The sequence below is a fragment of the Macaca fascicularis genome, chromosome 1 (assembly GCF_037993035.2).
Source record: "Macaca fascicularis isolate 582-1 chromosome 1, T2T-MFA8v1.1".
NCBI lineage: Eukaryota > Metazoa > Chordata > Mammalia > Primates > Cercopithecidae > Macaca > Macaca fascicularis.
Window position 1 is genome coordinate 190,422,171 of NC_088375.1, and position 23,591 is coordinate 190,445,761.

The 23,591-nt window shown below is 46.6% G+C and overlaps 1 protein-coding gene across 16 annotated transcripts in view; it reads left to right on the forward strand.

The window, feature by feature from the left end:
* Window positions 1-23,591, forward strand: part of ERI3 (ERI1 exoribonuclease family member 3) — a 134,469-nt gene that overhangs the window by 26,667 nt on the left and 84,211 nt on the right. For all 16 annotated transcript variants that reach the window (XR_012421083.1, XM_065523518.2, XM_015436967.4 and 13 more), the window contains 3 exons: window positions 8,941-9,057; window positions 15,421-15,480; window positions 19,976-20,067. Coding sequence is in view for 15 of the 16 variants with exons in the window: in XM_065523518.2 (XP_065379590.1) it covers window positions 8,941-9,057; window positions 15,421-15,480; window positions 19,976-20,067 (269 nt within the window). In the remaining variant the exon portion in view is untranslated. The remainder of the gene's footprint in view (window positions 1-8,940; window positions 9,058-15,420; window positions 15,481-19,975; window positions 20,068-23,591) is intronic.

Consider the following 23,591-nt stretch of genomic DNA (forward strand, 5'->3'; position numbering starts at 1 on the left):
GAAAGGAAATTCATGGTGTATGGTGTTGAATGTGGTGGCTGGTGAGGATAGCAAGGAGTCCCCAAGCAGGTGCCTTAGGATATACAGGAATTCTGTAATGCAGCTCCAAATTTGTGGCCAGGGTTGGAGAGGCCTTTCTCAGGACCAGAGGCAGTTAGATAGACCAGATAAGCTCCTGGCTTGTGTATGTAATGAGTGGTCTTCTCATAGGAGAGGTATCCAGTCCTGCTTCCATCTGGACAGAGGAAGGTTTTTTTTCTGCAGGGCTGAGACAGTAGTGTGCTGAGCACTCTGAGGGTAGCTGATGCCCTGGTCTTGACAGTATTCCGAAAGGAGGCAGGCACTGCCATGACAAGAAGACTTTTTGCTCGCTTCCTGACAGAGATGTGCCAGTCTACTCTATGAAGTTCTTGGATGTGACAGGCCTGTTTTTCTGCCCTAGCTCTTGGCAGCAAGGTGGATGAAATGTCGGCAGTAAGAGCTAGGGATGGTTAGCAGACTTAGAGGGCTTAACTCGGGTGCTTAAAGTGGGCCAAGTAAGGGTTCGCTCTGCGAGGGGAGCTGAGAGCCTTGGGCTCTGATTCTCACTTGGTCAGTACCTCAGCGATAAGGAGTTAGTCACATAGATGTTCTAGACTACACCTTTGCTGTTTAAATTGTGGTCTGAGAACCAGCAGCATCCTTATCACCTGGGAGCTTGTTAGAAATGCAGAATGTCAGGCAGGCCCTACTCCAGAGCTGAGATAGAATCTGCAATCTGACACATTCCTCAGGTCATTTGAAGTCTGAGAAACACTGCTGTAGTCTGGACCAGCGGTTCTCAAACTTCAAACTTCAGCAAGCATCAGAGTCACCTGGAGGGCAGTTAAAACCAAGGCTGCTGGCCCCATCCCCAGGGCTTCTGATTCTGAAAGACTAGGGTGGAGGCCAGAAATTTGCATTTCTAACAAGTTCTCAAGTGATGGGACTGTGGTTTGACAACAGTTGACCCTCTTAGCTTTCTCATCTGTAAAACTGCTCACAGAGATGTGGGATCATATGGGACAATGTATGAGAAATGTGTTCAGTGCATTGTGGGGGGGTATCAGTCTGTGTATTGCTTGCTTACTAGTCAGTGAATTTTAAAAAATCTATTGTCATGCCAGCACAACTGTTTACCTTCCTGGCTGCTGGCTGTCACTTGTGGGCAGAGAACAGGGAATCTATGAACCACCCCACGGGCATGCAGTATTCTGTGAAGAGATCAGCAGTCCCTGGGGCTATGGATGGGGATTACTGAGTAAGGCCTCCTGTAGCCCAGCCAGCTTCCCTGGGCTCCTGGTCAAGTGGTCTGACCAGAACTCTCAGTCTGCCTGAGTGGGCCTGGTCCTGTCTTGATCACTTGTTACTCACCGCCATTTCTTCACCCCCAGCTAGTGTATCTTAAGGCAATATTTGGATTGGTTTGAAAAATGGTCTTTGTCTAACTAAGTCTCTAATTCGTCTTGTGATCTTGAGCAAGACTCATGCCTTTCCTTCATTTCGTTGGGTAACTGATGGAACAGGCTTTGGCTGCATGTGCCCAAGTCCCAGAATGTGGACTTGGGACCTTCAAAGTGAGGGGAGCTGAGGTAGACGCTGTTCTGATGAGAATCAGTAGAGCATAGTGTTTAAAAGCATGGACTCCAAAACTGGACTGTCTGGATTTGAGTCGTGACTACCTACTGGTAGTATGACCTTGGGCAAGTTACTTGTACTCTTTTATGCCTCAGTTGCCTTATTGGCAAAGTGGGGTTAATAATAGCACCATTCTTACAGGACTGATGGGAGGATAAACTGAGTTAAACATATTAAATGCTCAAAACAGTGTTCGATATGTAATGGCTTATAGGTATTAGCTCTTATTCGTAGAATTAGTACTAGTATTATTCTGATCCACAACCTCATTGTAAGCTGTTGGGATACAGCAGGTGACTGGGAGGCAGGCCCTGCTTCTCTGGGAAACACAGAGAGATCAGGCCCTCTTATCAACATAGTGATAGAGCCAGGGTACTATCCAGAGAGATTTTTTGGGCTTGGCACCCTTGCACTTCTAGGCCCTTCCTTAGTGATGCCTCCAGGGGACCTCTCTAGCACATGACCTGAGATTTGTTTAAATTAATTTCATGACAAATGTGTGTATACAGGTAGCTACAAAGAAATCATTTGGTTGTTGGTGCCCTGAAGGGTCGGCTTCCCAGAGGCCACTAATATCTGAAGTTATTTACAATTGAGTATGTAAAAATGTTTGAACTGTGGCTGTTTCTGAGTCATGTGCATACAGAGGTAGACGCAGGTGTGCACACCTCGGGTGAGGATGTGGTTTCTAAGACTTTGTCTGCTTCATTTATTGGTATTGTGTTGTTTGAAAAATTCAGATTTCCATAAAGGTAAATTATAATTCACTCTGCGCCCATACCTTCCTCGAATAAAGAATAGCAGTGTCTATTTTCAGCCTCTTTTCTATATTTTAATTGCTTTGGGGTCTATGGAGATGGGGAGGGGGGACATGTAGGTGAAAAATCAGGCTTTTAAAGCTCCGATTTTTTACCCTTCCTTGTCCTGAAACTTCGAGCATCAGCTCTCATCTGTCAAAGTGTAAATCAGCAATTAAAACCCAAACAGCCAAATGCCAAAGATGACCCGAAGCACAAAGCAACTGACAAACAAGTCCGGACAAATCGACGGGTAATTTATAAGCTTTGCCCTAAAATCTAATTATTTGGCAATTCGAATTTGCAGCCATCCAGGGCTTGGCAATAAATTTAACCCGCCATAAATTATTTAGGAGCAGACTGTGGTGTAAATCAAAACCATGAGTGTTTGTTTAAGAAATAAGCTCCTTGTGCATAAAATGTCTTTTTTTTTTTTTTCCAAGGGAGAAACTGTTATTGCAAACCGTACCCCATTGCCCAGTGTAGCCCTCACTTTTCCCATCCAACTTCCCCTCTTCCCTGTGGCCGGGAGGCTCCTTGATCCTTGGAGAAAGGGACCATCTTTGCATGAGACTTTTATCCAAAACTAAATATTTGGGTAGAACCGACATATTTGTCAGGGACTGCATTTTCTACCTTGTGTTATGTGTTGCTTTTAGATTTTATCAAACCTTTCAGTGCAGGGACACACACTTTTTGGAATTTTCTTCTGAGGGTTGAAGGAATAGATTAGTTGTTATGAAGGAAAACCAGTTCCTTCTTCCTAGGTTAAGAGGGGGAAGCCATGAAAAATGATCTGATCATTCTCTTATTTCAGATAGGACATAGAAACATCAGCTCAGGCAGAGGAGAATCTACGCCTAGGGAAAAAGGGCTAGAATGCTACTCTATTAAACCCTCTGGGCTGGGCGCAGTGGCTCTGGCCTGTAATCCCAGCACTTTGGGAGGCCAAGGTGGACAGATCTCTTGAGGCCAGGAGTTCGAGACCTGCCTGGCCAACATGGCGAAACCCTGTCTTTAGTAAAAACACAAAAATTATCTGGGTGTGGTAATCCCAGCTACTTGGGAGGCTGAGGCATGAGAATCACTTGAACCTGGGAGGCGGAGGTTGCAGTGAGCTGAGATCGTGCCACTGTAGTCTAGCCTGAGTAACAGAGCGAAACCCTGTCTCAAAAACAAACAAACAAAAACCAGAATTTATTAACCCTCTGTCCCATTTTTATGAATTCCAACAGTCTAACCTAAGTCCCTTCTACTTAAATCCTCTTCTTGTTGTTCCGTCTTCAAATGTATTTGTATTGCTGCAGACACTGTAGTTGAAGGGAGTTTGAATACCCCAAAAGCAACTTACACATTTATTTCTTGTAATCTACTGATTGTGGGTGTGAAATTTCATTTGAAATGCTGTTGCCATTGTGTCCTCCGTTTATGAAGGAAATCATTGGGGGTTCCTAGCTGAGCAATTAGAGAGCAGTTAGGGGCCGGGCGTGGTGGCCCAAGCCTGTAACCCCAGGACTTTGGGAGGCCAAGGCAGGCGGATCATGAGGTCAGGAGTTTGAGACCAGCCTGGCCAATATGGTGAAACTCTGTCTCTACTAAAAATACAAAAATAGCCGGGCGTGGTGGCGGGTGCCTGTAGTCCCAGCTGCTGTTCGGGAGGATGAGGCAGGAGAATGGCGTGAACCCAGGAGGCGGAGCTTGCAGAGCTGAGGTCGCGCCACTGCACTCCAGCCTGGGCGACAGAGCGAGACTCCATCTCAAAAAAAAGAAGAGTCCATGTTGCAGGAAACCCTTGGTCCTGATCAACAAGATGGTTGATTACCCTAGGTAAGACTGGGATTTGGTGGTTTGTAGTAGTTGAGGGAGGAAACCACTTAGAGATGAGAGTAGATCTGATAGAAAGTGCTTTGAACTGTTAAATGTCTGGGTTTGAATCCTGGCTGTATCACTGACCATCTTTGACATCTTAGGCAGATCATTTCCCCTCTCTGATTCTGCGGAGAGTTTTGTGTCTTCTGGTACAGCCAGGCCCTTGGCTTGTATCCTCCACTTAGCAGCTCTTTCATATGTTTACCCAACAAAAGTTGAGAGAGTGAAGCTGGTGTGCCAGCATAGGAATTAGGTGCTAGAGATCACACTGAAGGCACATGGTTCCTGCCTTGCCATCTGTGTTACTGCAGCCATGGTGGAATCTTTTCAGTAGCAAACCTCTAGAACTTTTCTGCCTGGATAGTCCACATTCATTGCTCTTAAAATTTGAGAGCAGACTCTGTTTCTAGGAGATAGTAGACTGGAGTTCTCTACAGGATAACCTTTTAGACTAAGAGAACCAGATCTTTCTTGACCCTTCAGATTTTGAAAGCTGCTAATCCTACTCAGTTTTTAAGTCTCATTCTCATTTTCCCCTTTAGGAGTTCCAGCTCTGTCCCTCACAAGCAGCGTAAGTGTGAGCAAGTGAATTAACATCTTTGGGCCTTAGTTTATTTGTGAAATAGGGATGACTATGATTCCCACCTCATGAGTTAGGAGGATTAAATGAGATCATTCCTCTTAGCACAGTATCTGCCATGTAGTATACAATAAATGGAATAAAATGATTGCATTTTCCACGTGTCTTGGAGAGCACTGGAGGCCAGCTCCTCTCCACCCATTGCCCAGACTTGAGCATCTCAGAGAAAGAAGCCACCTTTCATTGTATTCATCTCTGTGTCTACAGCCAGCCCCTGCCTGGTGAATAGTGGATGCTTAATAGTATTGATTTATGACCTGAAGATGGTGATGGTGATGATGATGTAACCTATCTCCTAGTATTAAGGAAGGTAAAATAAGAAAATGTATGTGAAACTACGCTTTTGTAAATGGAAAAACATAACACAGTGTACGTCCCTCCACTAAGGTATTTATCACGGTGTACTGTTCTTTATTTGTTTGCCTGTCTTTTCTACTCATAGTCCATGCACTTCTCCAAAGTGGAGACTACATCTTATCTCTAGTCCTGCTCCAGCCCCTGTCTGATAGCCTACACAAAGTAGGCACTCAGGTAGTTTAATTAAATGCAAATGGCATACAAAGGCAAAGAACTGTGAAGCTCTTATTAGGATAGGGAAAGAGGGCTGGTAAATATGACTGGTCCTTCCTTCCTTCCTGGTGCTACTTTTACACAAAACTGTTTCTGAAATAAACCTTCCTAGGGGAGTGATGAAATTGGCTGAGAGAAAAGGTGAGGGTCAGGAATAACAGTTTCATTATCTGAGCAACTGGACATAGTGGCTGGCACTTGGGCACATTGTCACAAATCTTTGTGTTGGGATTAATGCCACTAACCTGTAGCGATGGGGTTCCATCTCTGATCATTATCAGCTAAAAATCGTCAAAATGTTTGTCATGCTCCAGGTGCCCTGGCTGCAGAGTTGTGCCAACTTGATGCAGATTGGGGCACCTCTCCCACTACTGGGCTGTTTGGGCCAGTATTTTAAGGTTCTGGGAAGTATGGAAGTACTGACTGGGCAACATGGGAAGGTAAGAAGTGCCTCAGTGAGGTCCTTGCTTCTGTAACTTCTCAGAGGGTCTTTTCTCAGAAGCTTCTCTTTTGCATCCTCAGTGGCTCAAGTGAATATGCCAGTGTGCAGGCTCATTGTTACAACAGCTCCTCATGTTGTGGAGAAAGGGCCCCTGAAAAGTCATGTTTTGAGACTGGCCCTTGAAACTGCCTCTTCTTGGTCTTGGGAAGAAGGCTTGGCTGATAAGCTAGCATTATCAGAGATATGTTTATAATAGGCCAAATTTGATGTGTCCTGGGCCTTGGGTCTAGGCCCCCTGAGAATTTCAGGGACCTACCCCCTTCCTTTTTTTTTTGTGCATGGATGCGAGTCTGGCTTGTTCTTCCTCTCTGGGAGCATGGCTCTGAGTCTCAGCACTTAGTTGGCCCCATTTCCCTCTGGGTGAGGAAGCGAACATCAGGAAAGTCTGAATATTGAGCTGCAGTATTTGCTGTTATTTGCTGCAATGGGGAAACCCAAAGGCCAGATTTCTAGAAAGTGTGCTGGGGATGCTGACTTGGTGCTGGTCAGAGTGGAAGCTGAAGCACATAGTATTTTATAATAAATACTAATGAAATCCTAGATCTATAATAGCATTTCGGATATCTAAAACAAACCATGTGCTTGTAAAAAAGTGGAAAGAGATCAACTTTAAGCCATAAATTCTTGGTAATAGAGGGTTTTTTTCTATTTATGTTTGATAGATATTTTTATTTCCAGAGGAATGTCAACTCCTAATTTCATAATGTATCATGGGCTTAAGAAAATTGAATTTAATAAAAAGCCAAAGATGAATGACATCCTTAAAGGTCCCAACACTTGTCTTTATTAGCAGGACAAACTGTAGGTCTCCAAACACTGCTGCTCTCCAAATGAAAGTTTAAATGAAAAGTACAGTTGTGTCACAGGTTAAATTTCATTGTGGGCCCAGCTAACATTGTTAGTGAGGAGCTGGCTGTATTTGTTTCCTTAGACACCAGGGCAGCCAAACTCACCACGCTATAGAGCTCTTTCTGTTGAGGAAGTGTTTCTTCTTCTTAGGGGGAGAGGAAGGACACATCAGAAAAATCAGGAGTCAGATGAGCCTGACTCATGGGCCACACCTCAGAGTTGGCTCTTGGAAATCCTGGATACCTGATTTTTTGCAGGGGGACCAATGTGTGTTTTTTTGGTGTGTGTTCAATTTTGTTATTCAGTTCCAAACCCCCGTTTACTCTGTATGTAATGCTTCATGGGGAACAGAAGGTCCAGGGAATTGGGAAATGAGTGTTCCCCTCTCTTCACCTTGAGAGGAGAGGTATCACCTGGTCTAAGCAGCAGCCTGGGCCTCCCTTCTCTCCCCTCTGCCTCAGCCTTGCAGCCATTTTGCCCTCTCTATCTCTGGGAGTAAGATCCTGTCAGCTTCCTCATCTTTGGAGATCAGCCCACGGAGACAAGGCAACCAGAATCTTTGAATCTCTCTAGCATGAAATGTGACGGACTTGATTTGGTTTTCGGTCCTACTGTTATGTGTTGGATTGAAATAGATGCTTTAAAAACAAGCCCAATATTAGTGGGTATGTTTTGCGGGGAGGATGCCTGACTTTCCTGGGACATCAAGGAGATTGACCATTTCTCCTTGTGTTTTCCCAGTCATTCATTTCCTAAGTGCAGTCAGGTGTCATCTGTTTCGTGTTGCTTCTCCAGGCTGTCTCTGGAGAGAACCAGTTTACTTCGATTTTAATGATACTGGAAAGGTCTTCTCCAGAATGAAGGACCCGGGGAAGGGGTGCTGCCGGAGCTATTGGGGCCACTGAATGGGCAGAGCCCCCTTTCTTTCTCTCTGCAGTGGAGGCCCTTTCCACATGCTAATTTTTCTCAGAGAATTTTGCTTTTATTTATTTTTTTTATTATTTCCTATTTGTCTCTTCCAGATGTTTTCAGGGCAGTTTTTTTTTGTGTGTGTTGTAAACTAATTCCATTCATGTTTTAAAAATTTATGAAAGCGCTAATAAAAATGTCAAAGTGGTAAAAATGTTAGCTTTTCCTCTGCTTTGATTAAATTTTGCAAACTGTTTTTGAATATTAAAAAGCAATAATTTTTTTTATTCTCTCTCCTTGCTTTCCCTCTTCTCTCTGGTACGCATGTGCTCTCTCCTGCCCTCTCCTCCCTCTGGTGTGTTCCTCCCTTCCCAGGAGCGATGTATGAGGCGTGCTGCACAGCCAGCGTTCTGCAAGCCTGTTTGCACACCAGGACCTTGGTGCTGTGCATCTCTATTAAATAGCGGAGACAAATTAATCTTAGAGACTCCAAACAAATTGTCACTCCTCCTCCTTCTCTTCCATTATGTTTCAGTGGACTGGGAAGGGCTGGCTAAGCAATTGGGCTGGCGGTGTAGGGGGAGTGTGTACTGCCTGAAAGAAAGGTGGGAGGTGCTAGCTCCTGTTACTGTTACTCACTTTTCTCCTCCTCTTTGGGATCCCCTTGGCTTTTTTATCTTTTTAAAAAATTAAGAAATAATGAAGAAACTTAACAGCTTGGTTCAAACTTCATACAAGGAAATCTATGCATTGGTCTGATGGCTGGTTGTCTATATGGCAGGAGATCAGACCCATTTCAGGACAGGGACCTGGGCAAGAGAAAGAAGGGGGTATTCTTAGGGGCTCGAGTTAGCAAGCCTCTGCTAGAGAACCAGTTGGAGAAACTGGGGCAGATGGCACCACTGTCTTCCTTCCCGTTTCCAGAAACAATGGGGTTGAGGGCTGTGTCCGGTCCCTAGAACCTATGAGGATATTAGCAGTGGGAGGGTTAGGATTGTAACTGCTGGTGCCGTTTCACTCAATCTTGGGTTTGGCCTGGCAGGAGCTAATGAACCCAAAACACTCATTTTTTGTTGACTTGGAGCTACTGTTGGAAATGGTCGATTACAATAACTTATTTTTCCTTTTCTGTATCTTTGGCACTCTAGGAAATCATCGAGTTCCCCATCTTGAAGCTAAATGGCCGGACCATGGAGATTGAGTCTACCTTTCACATGTATGTCCAGCCTGTAGTCCATCCACAGCTTACCCCATTCTGTACAGAGGTAAGAGCCCTAGAAGTGGGCAGCAAGGGCTGCTGGGAGGGGAATTTTGGAATCCTTGGTGCTCTATATAGGCCACTTAGAGAAAGCATAGGGATTCTCAGTGCTTAAGGCAAGTGCGCACTGGACCTAGCAGTTAGGTTTTATAAAGTCTGACGCTCCACTCAGGTCACTGTTGTTACTGGGGACCCAGGGAGAGCAGTGGCTTAGTCTACCCCTGCTTCCCCAGCATCCCTTCCTGGTGACCGGCACTTGGAGACCAGGAGCAGAATGGCACTTCTGGGGTTCAAGTTCTTTCCAGTTCAATTTCCCTTAGGGCCCCTGGGCAAGAGGTAAAGATTTCAGCCACTTGCAAGGCAGGGTTATGTTCAGGCCTTCTTAGCTTTCTGGCATTGTTACTCTGTCCTCCTGTAAAGTGGCCCTGCATGAAGCGTAGGTTGTTTGTCAGAGGTACATTCTGTCACCGAGGGAAGAGAAGAGTGGTCTGAGTGAAGCATGAGGCCTGACTGGCCAAGGCTGAAATCTCCTTATCCTAGGCGGGTACTGTACTTGGCCTCCTTGTCAGCAGGGAGGTATTGATCCCATTTTACAGGTTGTGAAACTGGGCCTAACTGAGATTTTGATGCTTGCTGGAGGCTCAAAAGAGCCATTGGCAGAGGGGAGGAGCCCCTGCAAGTTCTAACTCCCAGAACTGTGTGAAGCCTTCTGTGGCTACTTTTCCCTGTGACATGTCACACTTTTCCCTGTGACACTCAGTGGTGGCCAACAGGCTGTGGTGCAATCGGGTTAAGAATGTGTGGTAGCAGGGATGATGAGAATCTTTTAAGAGTCTGGGGCTGAGGTACATTAGAGACTTTGTGCCTTCATTTAGACACCTGTCTGCTACATGTGAATGAAATAGGTGGAAAGGGGTTCTTGAGTTATCCCAAAAAATCTCCTTGGTGAGAAGGCTGGGAATGAGTGTGTCTGACCCTGGTAGGCCCTGAGGCTGACTTAGTCCAGATATGAGGCCTCGAAATTGCTCTGAATTCGATGCCAGTGTTTGCCAACTGACCCAGGTGGGGCTTTTGCTGTAGGCATCTATCTGCCAAGGTGCCTAGCCTCTTAAGCCTTTTGTTACTCCAACTAATGATGTTGCGTTCTGGTTCGCTCCTTCCTCTACTGGGTTTTCCCCTTTCCCCTGGGATTTACCTATACCACCAGGGGGCGCTAATCTGACTTTTCTGCCCCATTTGAAAAATCACCATTTTAATGAAGATGAAAATCCCCTTGCTTATGGGAAGGGAAGGAAAGACTTCTTTAAGCCAGCCAGTTCCCTGATCCCTCCACTGGCCTGAAAGGCTAATGTCCTCTTGTCCTTACATAGATAAGCAGGCCCAAATTTTGGTAAGTTTGCTACCTGTTTAGGAATGGAACAGAATTCTGCTGGAGCTGGACCCTGGGCAGGAGTGGATGCTTGAGAGTATAGGAAGAAGAGGGACTTCTTTTAGAGTGAGGCTGCTGCTGCTACTTTTTGTGGGGATGGGAGGAGGGATTGCGAGGCTATGATGAACAGTTTCTTCTTTCTAGAAAGCTTCATCCAAGGACGCACGTGCATAATTTGGAGGGAGTAGGAGTGGTGGTTGGGATCCTTATTATGAAGCCTGTTCTAAAAGTGAAAATGTGGTTGTTCTGTAGGCACTGGGTCTGCCACTTTGTCTCAGGTTTCCAGAGCTCAAAACTCGCCATGATCTTGTCCATCCCTTTTTGACCAGCCTCATCTCCTCTCTGCTTCGTCTCCCACCTAGCTCCCCTCACCCAGAGGTTGCCCTCTTATAGTCTGTCTTTTCACATGATGGTCCTTCTGCCTGCACAGAGTTCCCACTCTCCCTGCCAACTCCTGCTTGACCTCCAGGACTCTGCTTAGGGTCACCTTCCCTGATCCTCAGATTGAGTTGTGCTTATTCCAACATAGAACTGATCAGATAATTTATACTATAATTATTTATCTCTCTCTTCACTAGACTATAAGTTCTTTGAGGGAAGAAACTAGACCTGATCCGTCGCCATCCCATCATTAGGGTCTGCTACCAAGTAGACACTTGATAGGTGTCCCTTAAATGAATGAATATTGTCAAGAAGTTATTTTCTGTCTCTCCCAAAAACAACTGTACTGCTAACTTGTTATTTTGAGTAAGTGAAGTCTTATTTGGAAAACCTCAGATCATATAAATTTTGCCCTGTCTCCATACCAGATGGAATTGTATCTCCAAGAGACATAGACACAGGATGGGGACTGTCATTCTGAGACCTCATCCAATCTGGCAGTTGGTGCCTTTTGCGGGTAGGGATGGAGGTCATTCCAACCAGAGGAAATCTCTCATTAGTAAGTGTGAGGAACAACCCCAAACCTCCAGATTATACTTAAGTAGTTCCTCTGGCAGGATTTTCTCTCTTGTGCACAAGAAGTTCTTAACCCCAGCATATATGTGTGTGTGTGTGCGCGCACACACGCACATGCATATGACGTGCACATACATGGGCACATGCTTGTGTGGGGAGAGAAGCAGGCTCAGTACTGGACAGTAGGAAAAAGGATTCCACTTTGAATAAGTTTCTAGCACACACAGAGAGACTCTTACTTTTATTGCTTCATATTAGGAAAGTGTTAGTACCCTTCTTGAGGTCCTTTTTTAGCTTCAGTTGAGAGTTGGCCTGGAGACATGGTTCTGACAGAGATAGGATGGGATGTGTTTCATTCCTTCCCGAGCCCTTTCCCTGTGACCTCTGGAATCTGCTCCAGCTCATCAAGTCTCTGTCTCTAGCAGCTGGGCTGCTGCACAGCCCCTAACCATGTCTTCTTTTTGTTGTTGTTATCGTGAAAAAAACTAGAGAAATACTCATTTTGCTAAATGCAGTAAAGGGCTTTGTCTTGCACCTGTACTTATAAAGGGTGAGATTTATTGGTCTCTTTGTCTGAGGAGAAAGAGTGGGTCTGATTATCAGATTGCACACCAGAGACAAGTGCTTATGTAATCAACAAACTGTCTTGGTGTCAGAATACGATTGTGTTGGAGATAAACTGTGAAAGGAGAAAGTGCTGGATGCTGACATGCTATTGGCACTGAGTTTCCTGGGCTGCTTCCTGTAGTTGCTAGTGTTTATGATGAAGCCAGCTCATTCCTGGACAAAGCCCTTGTGAGGGTAGGGGATCTCAGTAACCAGCCATGTTATCAGTCAGGGTCAAAAGCCCCTTGCCTTGTGGTTTCTGAGTCTGGAGAAGTGGGAGTTAATCTGTAATCCCTCAGTGAAAGGAGCCACAGAGCACACATTAATTCTTCCTCTCACCTCTCCTGCTTTAAGTGGCTAAGGTCTCTGAGCTCTGTTTAGCCTGTGAATCCTGGTTCTCAGCTTAATAATACTTGGCTTTGCTCTAGTACCTTTCGTTGTGAGGAGTGAAAGCTTTTTACAAACATGTATTAACCCAAGTGGGACTGGGCTTAAACTGTGACATGAAGGATTTAAGTTAGGCCTAAGATAGAACTTCCCAGTATTAATTTAACAGAATTGTCTCGTTCCCTCATAGCATCCTGTATAAGCCTTACAGGTGTTCTTATCAGGTAGATGAACTAATTTTTACTAAAAAAAAAAAAAAAGATGGGGTCTCTCTATGTTGCCTAGGCTGGTTCCAAATTCATGGGCTCAAGCAGTCCTCCTGCCTTAGCCTCCCAAAGGGCTGGGATTGCCCGCCGAGCCACCACGCCCAGCCCAGAACTAACTTTAATTTCATCCCTTCTTTGCCCAGTGCCTTGGCAGAGCTGATACGGGGTGGTCCATCCTTGGAGGGATTAATACAGGGGCCTGAGGCCTTCCCTGAGAAGGCTTTGCCTAGCTGAGCCAACTGCTCAAGCCCCTGTGTCTCTGGGGGCTAAATGCAAATCCTTGAGGAACTCAGCTGTGAGCCGTGCTTTACTGGGCCACAAATGAAAATGGCTGTTGTCTGGGAAGCATAGCGAGAGAAGGAGCTTACCTCACTAGGCTCTTCCCAGGCTGATGATTCTAGGATCACGGAGCACTGGAGTGGAGTTTGTGAAAGCCTCAGGATGCTGGAGCTCCATTTCCCCAGCTCCTGGTGGGAGAGTTGGGCTTAGTCTGCAGTGAGGCATCCTGCAGCAGAACCCCGGAGCAGCACTCTGGTTTTCCATTTTGATGTAGTGATTTTCTTGCCCCACATCAGTGATTTTCCTGGGGCCCAGGGCAGGGGCTTATGGGGTACACAGGTGCTGACCTAAACCTTATCTCCAGGGAGGGAGGGCTCTTGGCAAGCGTGCATTGCTTTCCTGTGTGAGTGAGACTTTCTTGAAGCCCTTGGCATTCAGCTCATTTGAGGGACTGTTGGTGGGAGCCAAGAGAAGAAGTGGACCTTACCTTGCCCCCTGAAACTCAGACCAGACACAAGACTAACATTTGGACCCTGGAGCTTCCTAAGAAGTGAGAGTAGCTGTGGTCTGCCTTTTCCAGGATGGTCCTGATCTTGAGCCTCAGCTCCAGGCTTGAAGGTGTGTCTAAGCCCTAGGCTTAACAGGAGAGAAGCTGGACCAGAACGGGCAGCGGTGGGCCTGTGGGTGTCTGTCACTAATCTGGGATTGGTAATAAGCCTCCTCCTGACTCTCTTTGGCCCCTTCATGACTGAGGCAAAACAGGGTATCTGCTTACTCAGTTTGTGGCTCTGGAAGGTATACAGGCTCTGGGTACTAGTTGGGGCTGGGCGTAGGAGGGGCTGCCGAGAATGCGTATTCCATGAGGGCAGAGTTTTTACATTTTTCTTCACTGCCGGATCCCTAGTTCCTGTAATGTGGCCCAGCCCGCAGCAGACTTTCTATGAATAGTTATTGACTAAATAAAAGGAGGAGTCCTTTGTACTCCAAGATTATTGAAGCTGCTGACCGAGGGCACTCCCCCACCCCCAGCCCCCCAGCCCTTAGTGGACCATCTTTTCTTCTCTTTGACTCAGGCCCTCCCTCTCCTGGGCAGTTCTTTGGTCTTCCAAGCAAGGAAAGGGTGTGGAGGTGCCAGCCGGGTGGGCATGCTGTGGGTTAAAGCTTTGCGAAGCAACAGTGTAGTTAATCTTTCTAATTTATTTTCCTTTTAGACCATGGGAAGTCTGTAGGCAGCAGCTGTTACCCAATTAAAATACAGATTAATATAAAAACAGTTTCTGGAATATAAAATAGAGTGGCTGTGTCCTTACACTTCCTTAAAATACCACCTAATAATGACTTGATGAACTACAGAAACCCACCTAGAGGAGCTCAGCGTTTTTAAAATGAAAATTTCTCCCTAAAAGGTGTATATTACCATTCCATGTAAGTCACCATGAGAAAATAACCTTCCCACTTAGAGCCAGAGATTTCTGTGCATTGGGTATTTGGTATTCATTAAGTATAATTATAGTTTAATTGGAGTTTAATCTCCCCCCCAACACACTTTAAAAAAAAAGAAGTTTCCAAGCAAGTCTGAGATACTGCTCTTTCTGAAAGTAGCCAGGGACATGCCGGGGGTGGTGATTTCCAGTTGGTGTCCAGGACATGGGGGCCTTATGCCCTCAGATCCTTGTTAAGTAGTCTGTCCCCAGTCTGTGCCTGAGGGATATTTTTACTTTAAACCAAACCAAAACAAAGGAAAACAACAAGCTTGTTTGAACCCAGGCATGACCTAGGTGGAGCATAGGCCTGAGTCAGAAATTCTCTAGGTCATAGTCTGAACATTAGGCCTTTTTGTCTTAGTTTCCCCATCAGTTAAAGGTGACTCTGTCTCTTGCTTGGCTAGTTCATATCGATGACCCACGTATGCAGGGTGAAGGATAGGAGCCTGTGGGACTTCATAGATGTTAGGGAAGGTGTTAGGGAGAGTGTGGCAGGGGGCAGTGCTGGATACCAAGGCTCAGAGAAGGGGTGGACTTGAAGCCAAGTGTGCCTGTCCTGTATGAGAACTCCCCAAGTTTTACAGGAACTTCTGTGAAGCTAGGAGCTGAATTTACTTGAAACTGTAATTGTGGGAAGTTATTGAGCCTATTGAATACAAAAGACATGTAACATCAATTTGTTTGCAAGCTGAAAGCTGAAACAGGTGTGAGAACATGCCTTGTGGTCAGTGTGTGTATGTGTACACCCATTTCAGGGCAGGATTTTATGGGAGAAGCTCACATTGTGTCCTGCGTCCTAGGTCTTTATTCTCAAGTCTTCTGGTTGGGCTTTGAACCTAAAGCAGTGCCAGATCAGAGCCCTTTACAGCAGAAGGAGAAAAACAGAAAGGAAAGGGTTCTGTTCAGCCTTGAGTCCCTTCACCCTGGTTTTCTACCCATCAGTTATTTCTCTTTCCTTTCAGCTCACCGGGATTATTCAAGCCATGGTGGATGGTCAGCCAAGCCTGCAGCAAGTGCTGGAGGTAGGTTGAGTGACCTTTAATTCCTGACCTCTGACCCCTTCCTGCTGCCTTTCTCTCCCTCCCCTCCTGAGAATGTAGCTGTGTAATTTGACTATGATTATGGCTTGATTAGAATAACATTTGCTGTCACATCAGTGACATGCTGTTGAGAGTATTGAACCATTGATCTGTCATCTCCAGCTGTTCCCGTCAGGGTTTCTGACAAGATGTCCCAGTGCTGCCAGGAGTTGGGCAGAGGGGCCCCCACCCCTTCCTGGCCTATGGCCCTGTGCTGGCTGGCTCCGGGGTAGCCTGTGCTGGGTGTGCTGGGGAGTAGGGGAGCTGAGCTTGGTACTGTGGGACTAGCCCCGGGGACTGGAGGTGTTTTTGTTTAGCTTTAGTGTTGGCTTCTTGTGGCATGTGAGCACTTCATTAACTCACCCAGAACTCCCCATCGATGGCTTTTGTTTGCTGAGGGCTCCTCCAGGAGCTGTGGCTGGGCCCGCCTGGCCCACTGCAGCTTGCCGCTGGATGCTTTGTGCCTGTCGGGTGCAGAGGCTGCACTGGGTAATGATTCCTAATCAGAATAATTACAACAATTGCCTATGTGAGGGAAATCAAATTAAAGACTTTAAAACCCTTGGCAGAGACCACACTTCCAGGATGTTCTCCTCGGGGAGCTAGAAAAGGTTAAGATGCTGTTTCTTGCACTGTAGCCCGAGGGAATAAGGAAGGGCAGTGCTTGGTCTTAGCTTGTCTCCCACCCTCCTCTGGCCTGGAGGTTTTCACAGGGGGAGAAGGTCCCCCTTCCATGTCTTTCTCTATGGGCGGGGTGAGGGGAGAAGAGAAAAAGCCTGTGGATCTCATTAGGTGCTTTATTTATTTTTTAAGACCAATAAAGCCAAAGCTCAGACCTTAATCAAAGCGTAGGAGAAAGCAGAATATCTGCAAGAATAGCACGGCACATCTACACTGGAGGTGTGCATCCTAGAGGAAGTAGCGTAGTGGCAGGGAGCAGGGCAAGATATCTTTTTTTTAGCCAGGAGATCCTGTCCCATGCAGGAGAGAGATGCAGATTGAATTTCGTGGGGGCCCCCGAAGGATGGAACCAGGGTCAGAGAGGCAAGTTTAGGCTCACCTCAGCGGCAGAGGGTATTTCCTCTCCCTGGGAGTGTGGGAACCCAGGCTGTGACCAGTCTGGTTGGGGGTCAGAGTTTGGGCACCTGCAGTATATTGGGAGAAGATAAGATGAGCTCTGAGATGCTTCCCACATTGACCATCTTTTTTTGAAGAGATTCATTCCTATGACCAAGGGAGCTCCTTAGCATGGACTGCTCCCCATTAAAACAGACTCAAGGAGACAGAGGGAACTCATTCTTTCCTCTGTCCCGGCCACCATCCCCTGCCAGGGCCTGGCTCCTGAGGGATGCCAGAAGACAGGTACCTTTTTCCTGGAACATCTGTAGCTGGGATCCTGGAGGAAGATACTTGCTCTGGGCCAGCACCAAACCAGGACTGTTGAGGTTATGGGTTTTTTTTTCAGTGGCCCCTGTCAAGGAGGAGATGTGATCTTGAGGAGGCAACCCCTGCTAACTCTAGGCCAGCCCTGGAGCAGGGTGCTCAAAGAATTCTGAGTCTCACCCAGGAAGCTACTTTCTGCTACTACATGCTTTGTGGGTAAGGGGGGAAAATTCCTGGTATCAGCTTGAAGAGAGTTTCTGGCTGGACTAGGAGACCAGACTGGACTCCGCTTCATCTCATTAGTCCTGAGATGTTTATGGAGATAAAGAGTTCATTTCTTGTCCGAACCAAGGCCCTTAGCAGGCAGCCAGCTAGATGTTTACCTGACTCGTGGTAAAAGGTGCTCACTAAATAGCTGCTGTGCAAGCGAATGGCCTGGGTCCTAAGCTTCCAGGGACCCCAGTGAGTGTTGAGTGCTTCCTGTGATAAGGGCCCAGTTTTGCTGAGTGTGGCCTCCTGTTGTGTCTTGCTCTCTCTTTCACTGTGCAGGAGTTGGGGCGTCGGGGAGCCCCTCTAATATGTGGGGCACTTAACTTGGGGATATAAAACAGTGAGCTTGGGGGAGGTTATGCTGATTTAGGGAGCCCTAGTTTCACCTTACCTCTTTTCTTAGGTGACCCTGGGGAAAGGATTCATGCACGTGTGTGTGCGCGCATGTGTTCGTGCACGCGTGTGTGTGTGCGCGTGTGTGTGCGTGCACACTCACATGCCTGTACATGCAAGGAGTTGGGCCAGAGTAACTGAGGAGACAGATCATTCAGCAGTAGAGGATCCAGAATTTATCTTTTGGGAAGATTCTTTGGCTGAGGAGGATTCTGTGGTGTACAGACTGTAAAGAGTGTTTATAGAGACCACATGGTCTGCATAGTCTGGCACCGGGGAGCAACTCTGACATTCTGGTTGATAGGGCTGCTATAGCCGCGGAACTAGGTAGGATCCTTGGCCTTAGTCAAGGATGACTTTAGCGTGGGCTGGGCCTCTGGCATCACAGAGGTATCCAGGGAGCCAGCCTATACCTGCTAGAAGTAATCCTACTTAAGATACTTAAAGATATCCATGGACTCTCAATTTCCTGCTGAGCACACGAGGCCCTTTACAGTCTGGCCTAACTTAGTCCTCCAGCCTCTGTCCTTTCTTTCTGTATACTGTGGACTTCAGTCACCCTAAACTTCTACCTACTCATGTTTTCAGTCAGCCAGCAAATATCTCTTGAGTAGATCCTGTGCTGGGTGAGAGATTAAGGTAGTGAGTAAGGCAGAGTTCCTGCCTTCGTGGTGCTTATATTCGCAGGGAAAGCAGACATTTAACAGATAATTGCTTCAAATACAAAATTATTGCATATGTACCTTTGCCTCTACCTGTAGTATCCTCTACTATGTTCCACCATGTCAGGTTCCTACTTCAGTTATCTTCTTTGAGAAGCCTTTTCTGACTCCTTTCCCTGTGAAAGGTAGGGCTAGCCACTTCCTCTTCTTGGTCCTGTAGCACTGTGGTCACGTCTCCAGTGCTGGATCTGTTGTATTATGATGATCTGCCTTTCTCCCCTTCTCAGCCTACTGCCTGTTTTGTGGTAGGTACTTAAAACATTATCACATTTAATTCTCAGAACAACTCTGTGTAAGGTTTCATAGATGAAGGAAACTGAGGTTCAGAGAGGTTACATGACTTTTAAATGACTCTCCATCAGTGACACAGCCAGGATATAGAATAGCCAAGGGTTGGAATCCAGATGTGTCTGACTTCCAATCCTGCATTTTTAACGACTATGTGAGATAGCCTTAAAAAATAATCTCTTGCATGGGTAGAAGCAGTGGTGTGACTCCCTCTCCATGCCTGGGGTCTTCTGAAAAATAGGCAATGCTTCATGAATTCTTTTTATTTATTATTTATTTATTTTTTACAGAGTCTCGCTCTGTCACCTAGGCTGGAGTGCAGTGGTGTGATCTCAGCTCACTGCAACCTCCACCTCCCAGGCTCAAGCAATTCTTCTGCCTCAGCCTCCCAAGTAGCTGGGATTACAGGAGTGCACCACCACACCCAACTAATTTTTTTTATTTTTAGTACAGATGGGGTTTTGCCATGTTAGCCAGGCAGATCTCAAATTCCTGGCCTCAAGTGATCTGCCTGCCTCAGCCTCCCAAAGTGCTGGGATTACAGGCCTGAGCCACCACACCCAGTCTTGAATTGTTTATGATATTTCTCTTGTTGTATACTGATTTTAGTATTTGAATTTCCAGTGTGAGCACACATAAATGGATCAAAGGGTTGAAGGGAAAGAAGGATTTAGAGTGTTTAGGAGCAATTTTTCTCCCTGTGTAGAAATTGAGCTCAGGCTTCAAAATATTCTGCTGAATTTGAATCCTCAACCATGAAGAAGAGAAATACGAAGTTGGGGGCCAGTTTTGAACTTTTAGCAGCTGGAGCAGGCAGCACTATCCCAGGTGTCAGGATGGGGCTCCAGTCCAGTAAAGGGGACCCTTAAGGTGAAAATTTTCATCACCTTCATTTGGTGAATAACCAAATTTGTAAGTTTGGTTGATAAACATTTGGTAGAAGAGTAAAACAGATAAATGAATGAGTGAAGCTGTGGGTTGGAGCCCCTGTTTGGGGCCTCCTTCTACTGTGTTCTCATGCCCCAGGACAACAACCTGTCTATGCTGGGCCAGGGGACCAGTGAGAGGAACAGCCAAGTCAGAGCAAGGTATTTGAACTGACCTGCTGGGATCTGGAGCAGGCTGCTAGGCAATAGGCGAGTGTAGGGTCTCCCTCCGGCTACACACTCGGGCTGCGGAATCTTCCTAAGGGGTTGTCTTCCAAATACCTCCGTGGTTCTCAGCCAAGCCTGAGAGCCCACAGCGGGGGCCATAGTTGGATAAGATTACAATTTTCTCCTGCTCTGATTACAAGCAGCTTGTCTGTGTTTCACTGTTGTGGCTCTTCACAGGCTCAGGGAAAAAAAAAAGGAAAATCTCATTTGTTCTTGTGTACTTTTCAGAGGGTCGATGAGTGGATGGCGAAGGAAGGCCTCTTAGATCCAAACGTCAAGTCAATTTTTGTCACCTGTGGAGACTGGGACTTAAAAGTCATGTGAGTATGAGAAGGGCTACTTTGCTGGCAGAGCTTGGAATCTGTGGGACCAGGTCTTGCCTTTTGGAGGCTTAAATGTCTACAAGGCAGCTGGGTCAGCGATTCTTCAGGTCTCTGAGGCTGCCAGGGATAGAAGAGGGTTGGGAGCCCTGCCTTCTGTCTCTCTGGAGCAGGGTGTGGGCAAGTCAAGGGCCTGCCTGGACAGTTGGGGCCTTCCCGCCTTTGCCAGGTCTCACTGCTCATGACAGCCCTTCCAATTGCTGGGGCTGTGTGTTACTGCCCTGGAAGGGAGGAGTTAAAAGAGTGTCTTGGAAAAAAAAAAAAATTAAGCCAAATACCATGTTTATTATGTAATGAAATATAGTAACTTATTTATCAACTACATAAAGTAGGCATTATTATTCTTCCTATTTTATAGCTGAGGAAGTAAAGGTACAGAAAGGTTAAGTAATTTACCGAAGGACACACAGAGCCAGGATTCAAACTCAGGTCCTTGCTCTTAACTATTATACTATGCTGCCCCTTTATCTGGCCTGCAGGACCCTGGTGATCCAACTAGGAGCCCAGTGGTGGGATGAGAGAGGGCTGCTCTGGGAGCTGCCCATGCCACCAGCCTCCTCTTTCCTCCTTTGTCCCCACTGCTTATTTTACCTTTGTCTCCTGATCCTGTCCCGGTTATGGAAGACAGAATCAGTTTCTTTGCTGGGCTGACACTTGTGCATCTTGTCTGCCCTCATGAATACATGGCTTCAGATGGCCCCCAGGGAACTGAAGTGGGATGGAGGTGGTGGGGGCATTGTTTGCTGAGGAGTCATAGAATCTGTTACCTCTGTGTTCATTGTGACTGAAGGTAGCAACAGGTATTCCGTGTGTGTGTGTGTGTTTGAACTTTTGAGCATAAAGTGGGATGTTTGTGAGGTGTGTGGTGTAGTAGCTCTGCAGTAACATTTTCTACCACATCAGGTGTCATCTCCTCACCAAGGCCCTTTGTAAGCCTTTTGGTTGCTAGACATTGAGGTGAAGTTATGTACCCAGGTGGGTGTCAAGCCTGCTATTGGACCCCAACTTTCTAGGTGAGACAGGAGGAAGAAAAGGCCCCAAATCACATGAGCACACACAGACCTCATCTCTCATACCCTTTAGGTGTGTACACACACTGACTGCACCCCTCTTGGTTTATTCCAGAGGGTCTCCATATTCCCATGTGACACCTCTTTGTCAGGGAAATTATACAGGCTGGAATTAGAAGCAAATATGACTCAGAAGGAGTCCATGGAGAAGGAGTGGAGGAAGAAGGCTCTTGTTCTTGTTAATGGCATCCTGGGCAGCTTTGAGTCCTTAAAGCGAGGAAGGGACTTGACGTGGATCTCTGTAGCCCAAGAGAAGCTACTCAAGGTGGGACCAGTTTCAGGCTGATACCCAGAATTCTGGGATTCATATGGCCCAGGAGGAAGGCCCTTTGGTCCAGTCCAGAGTTCTACTTCCTCCAGGTAGCCTCCCCAGGACTGCCTTCATCCAGTGTTGTTCTCTCTTTGGCATCTTCACCTTCCAAACACATGCATTTCAGAATCTTCTACTTTAACTGTGCACGATGTGTACATATGTGTGTATATGAAAACTTTCCCGTGCATGAGGTTGGAGACTATAAACTTGGAGTTGATCTCCCCATGAGATGGAGAGGGAATTTCAGAGGGTGCTGTCTTCTTTTGGTCTGGCCTGTTTTGTAGCACAGTGGACCCTGGACAGGTGTTAGTGACTCAGGAGATTGCCCTGCCTCTTCCTGAAAAATGATATCATCAAGAAGAGAGACTGGGTTGTGGAACCCAACCGTATATGAAAGGAAGCCAAGTTTTAATGAGCGCATACCTTGCCGCATCCACACCTCCTGACTACCATCTCTGGTGGGTGGTGGTATTGTCTTTCTTTTATAGATGAAACAAACCAAAAACCCCTGTGGCTCGGAGAGCTAAAGACATGTAGCTAGACAGAATTGAATTCTAAGACCGTGTAGTTTCCAAAAGAGATGGGTAGGGCAGACTTGGTTGTCTGGTTTGGGTTTGGACTGGGAAGGCTGGTGAAGCTTCAGAAAAGGGTTTTCAGAAAGGAAGCAGGTGGCAGGGCTTGGGGGAGGGAGCTCTGTGGCTGCCTCTTATAAACAGGTCTCTGCATAACTGCTGGGAAGGCTCTTAATTAAATGTGTAACAAAATAAAAACAGCCGGAGAGGAAACCTAAGTAGTGCTGCGTGACAGCGCACAGCTAATCGGTGTTCCTGGAACCTCTTGGCAGAGGCTCGTCATATGGCTCTCGTCAGAGCCATCACCTTTTTATGCGCCTGGTAAAGGCTGCAGATGAGCCTGACAAGGGTGGTGTTAAATTGACACTCACAACTTGTTAGTCTGTGGCTTACTTCTTATTTTGACATCCGTTTTCAGATTTAACTAAGTCTTAGGAATTCAGCAAACATTTTCATTTCACACTCTAGTTTCCGGAAGCCATAGTTCCTTCTCATTGCTGTCCTTACCTCCTCCTCCCCTTCTCTCCCCAGCAGCTTCACATCACTTTTGTTGGAAAGGGGCTGATAAGTGGGGCACTGAGAAATGGGAACTGAAGTGGCAGCATAAATCCCACTGGAGAAAAGATATCTGCTCCCATCCTGACAAATCATTTTATGTCCATCTTTTGTCAAAGCCAGATGAGTTGATTCTCCAGGTGTACGTGGGCTTTGGTGTGTAGTCACAGACCCTGCTAAGGTGAGTTGTTATTTAGTGGTGTGGGTTTAATTTTCCTCTCAATGTTTTTGAAGAAACACCACTTGTTGCGGGTCTGGCTCTTGGTCAGCTTGCCTTCCCTGCCTGCCCTACTTTTTCTTCACCTTGCTTGGTGTTTCTTGAAGCTTCCCATAGGGTTTGGTGGTGTTTCTCTGCTTACCCAGGTAGAAAGTGCCTCTTTCAGAGGGCTCCATCTTTGTTATTGTGGTGGGGTTAGCGCTGGTATAGACTGAGGAGGGACACCTGCACAGGCACCCACTTGAGGAACTTAGATTTTAGCCTGTAGCTTGAAGATCCAGGTTCACCAGCCAAACAGCACAGCATGGCTGAGAAGCTAGACTAGAGGCTTTCCCAGTGGGCCCTGAGTCTGAGAAGAAGGAAGATTGAGAAGAGGGAAAGACTGGAGGGAAAGAGCTGACCTGAGGGAGGCCCTGGCCCTTAGTGCAGTCTAGGAAGAGTCCCCTTTAGAGAGGGTAGGAGAATCAGATGCTATTCTCTGGTGGAATAGGGGCCAGGGGCCTGCTCAGAGTCTGGTGAGAAGACCCTCACTTAGGCTCAGCCTCAGTTTTGGAGCAGGAAGTTTTCCTCCCCCTGGAGGGAGAAGGGAGGTTGAACACATAAATGCAGGCATTTGACTTCCTTTTTCCCCCCTGCCTTCTTGCTGGGGTGTGCATACTACATTCTGGCTGTGCTCTACTGGTGTGGACCTGGAGTTCACTTCAGGTTTTAGGAGGTCTGGAGATGGAAAGATACTT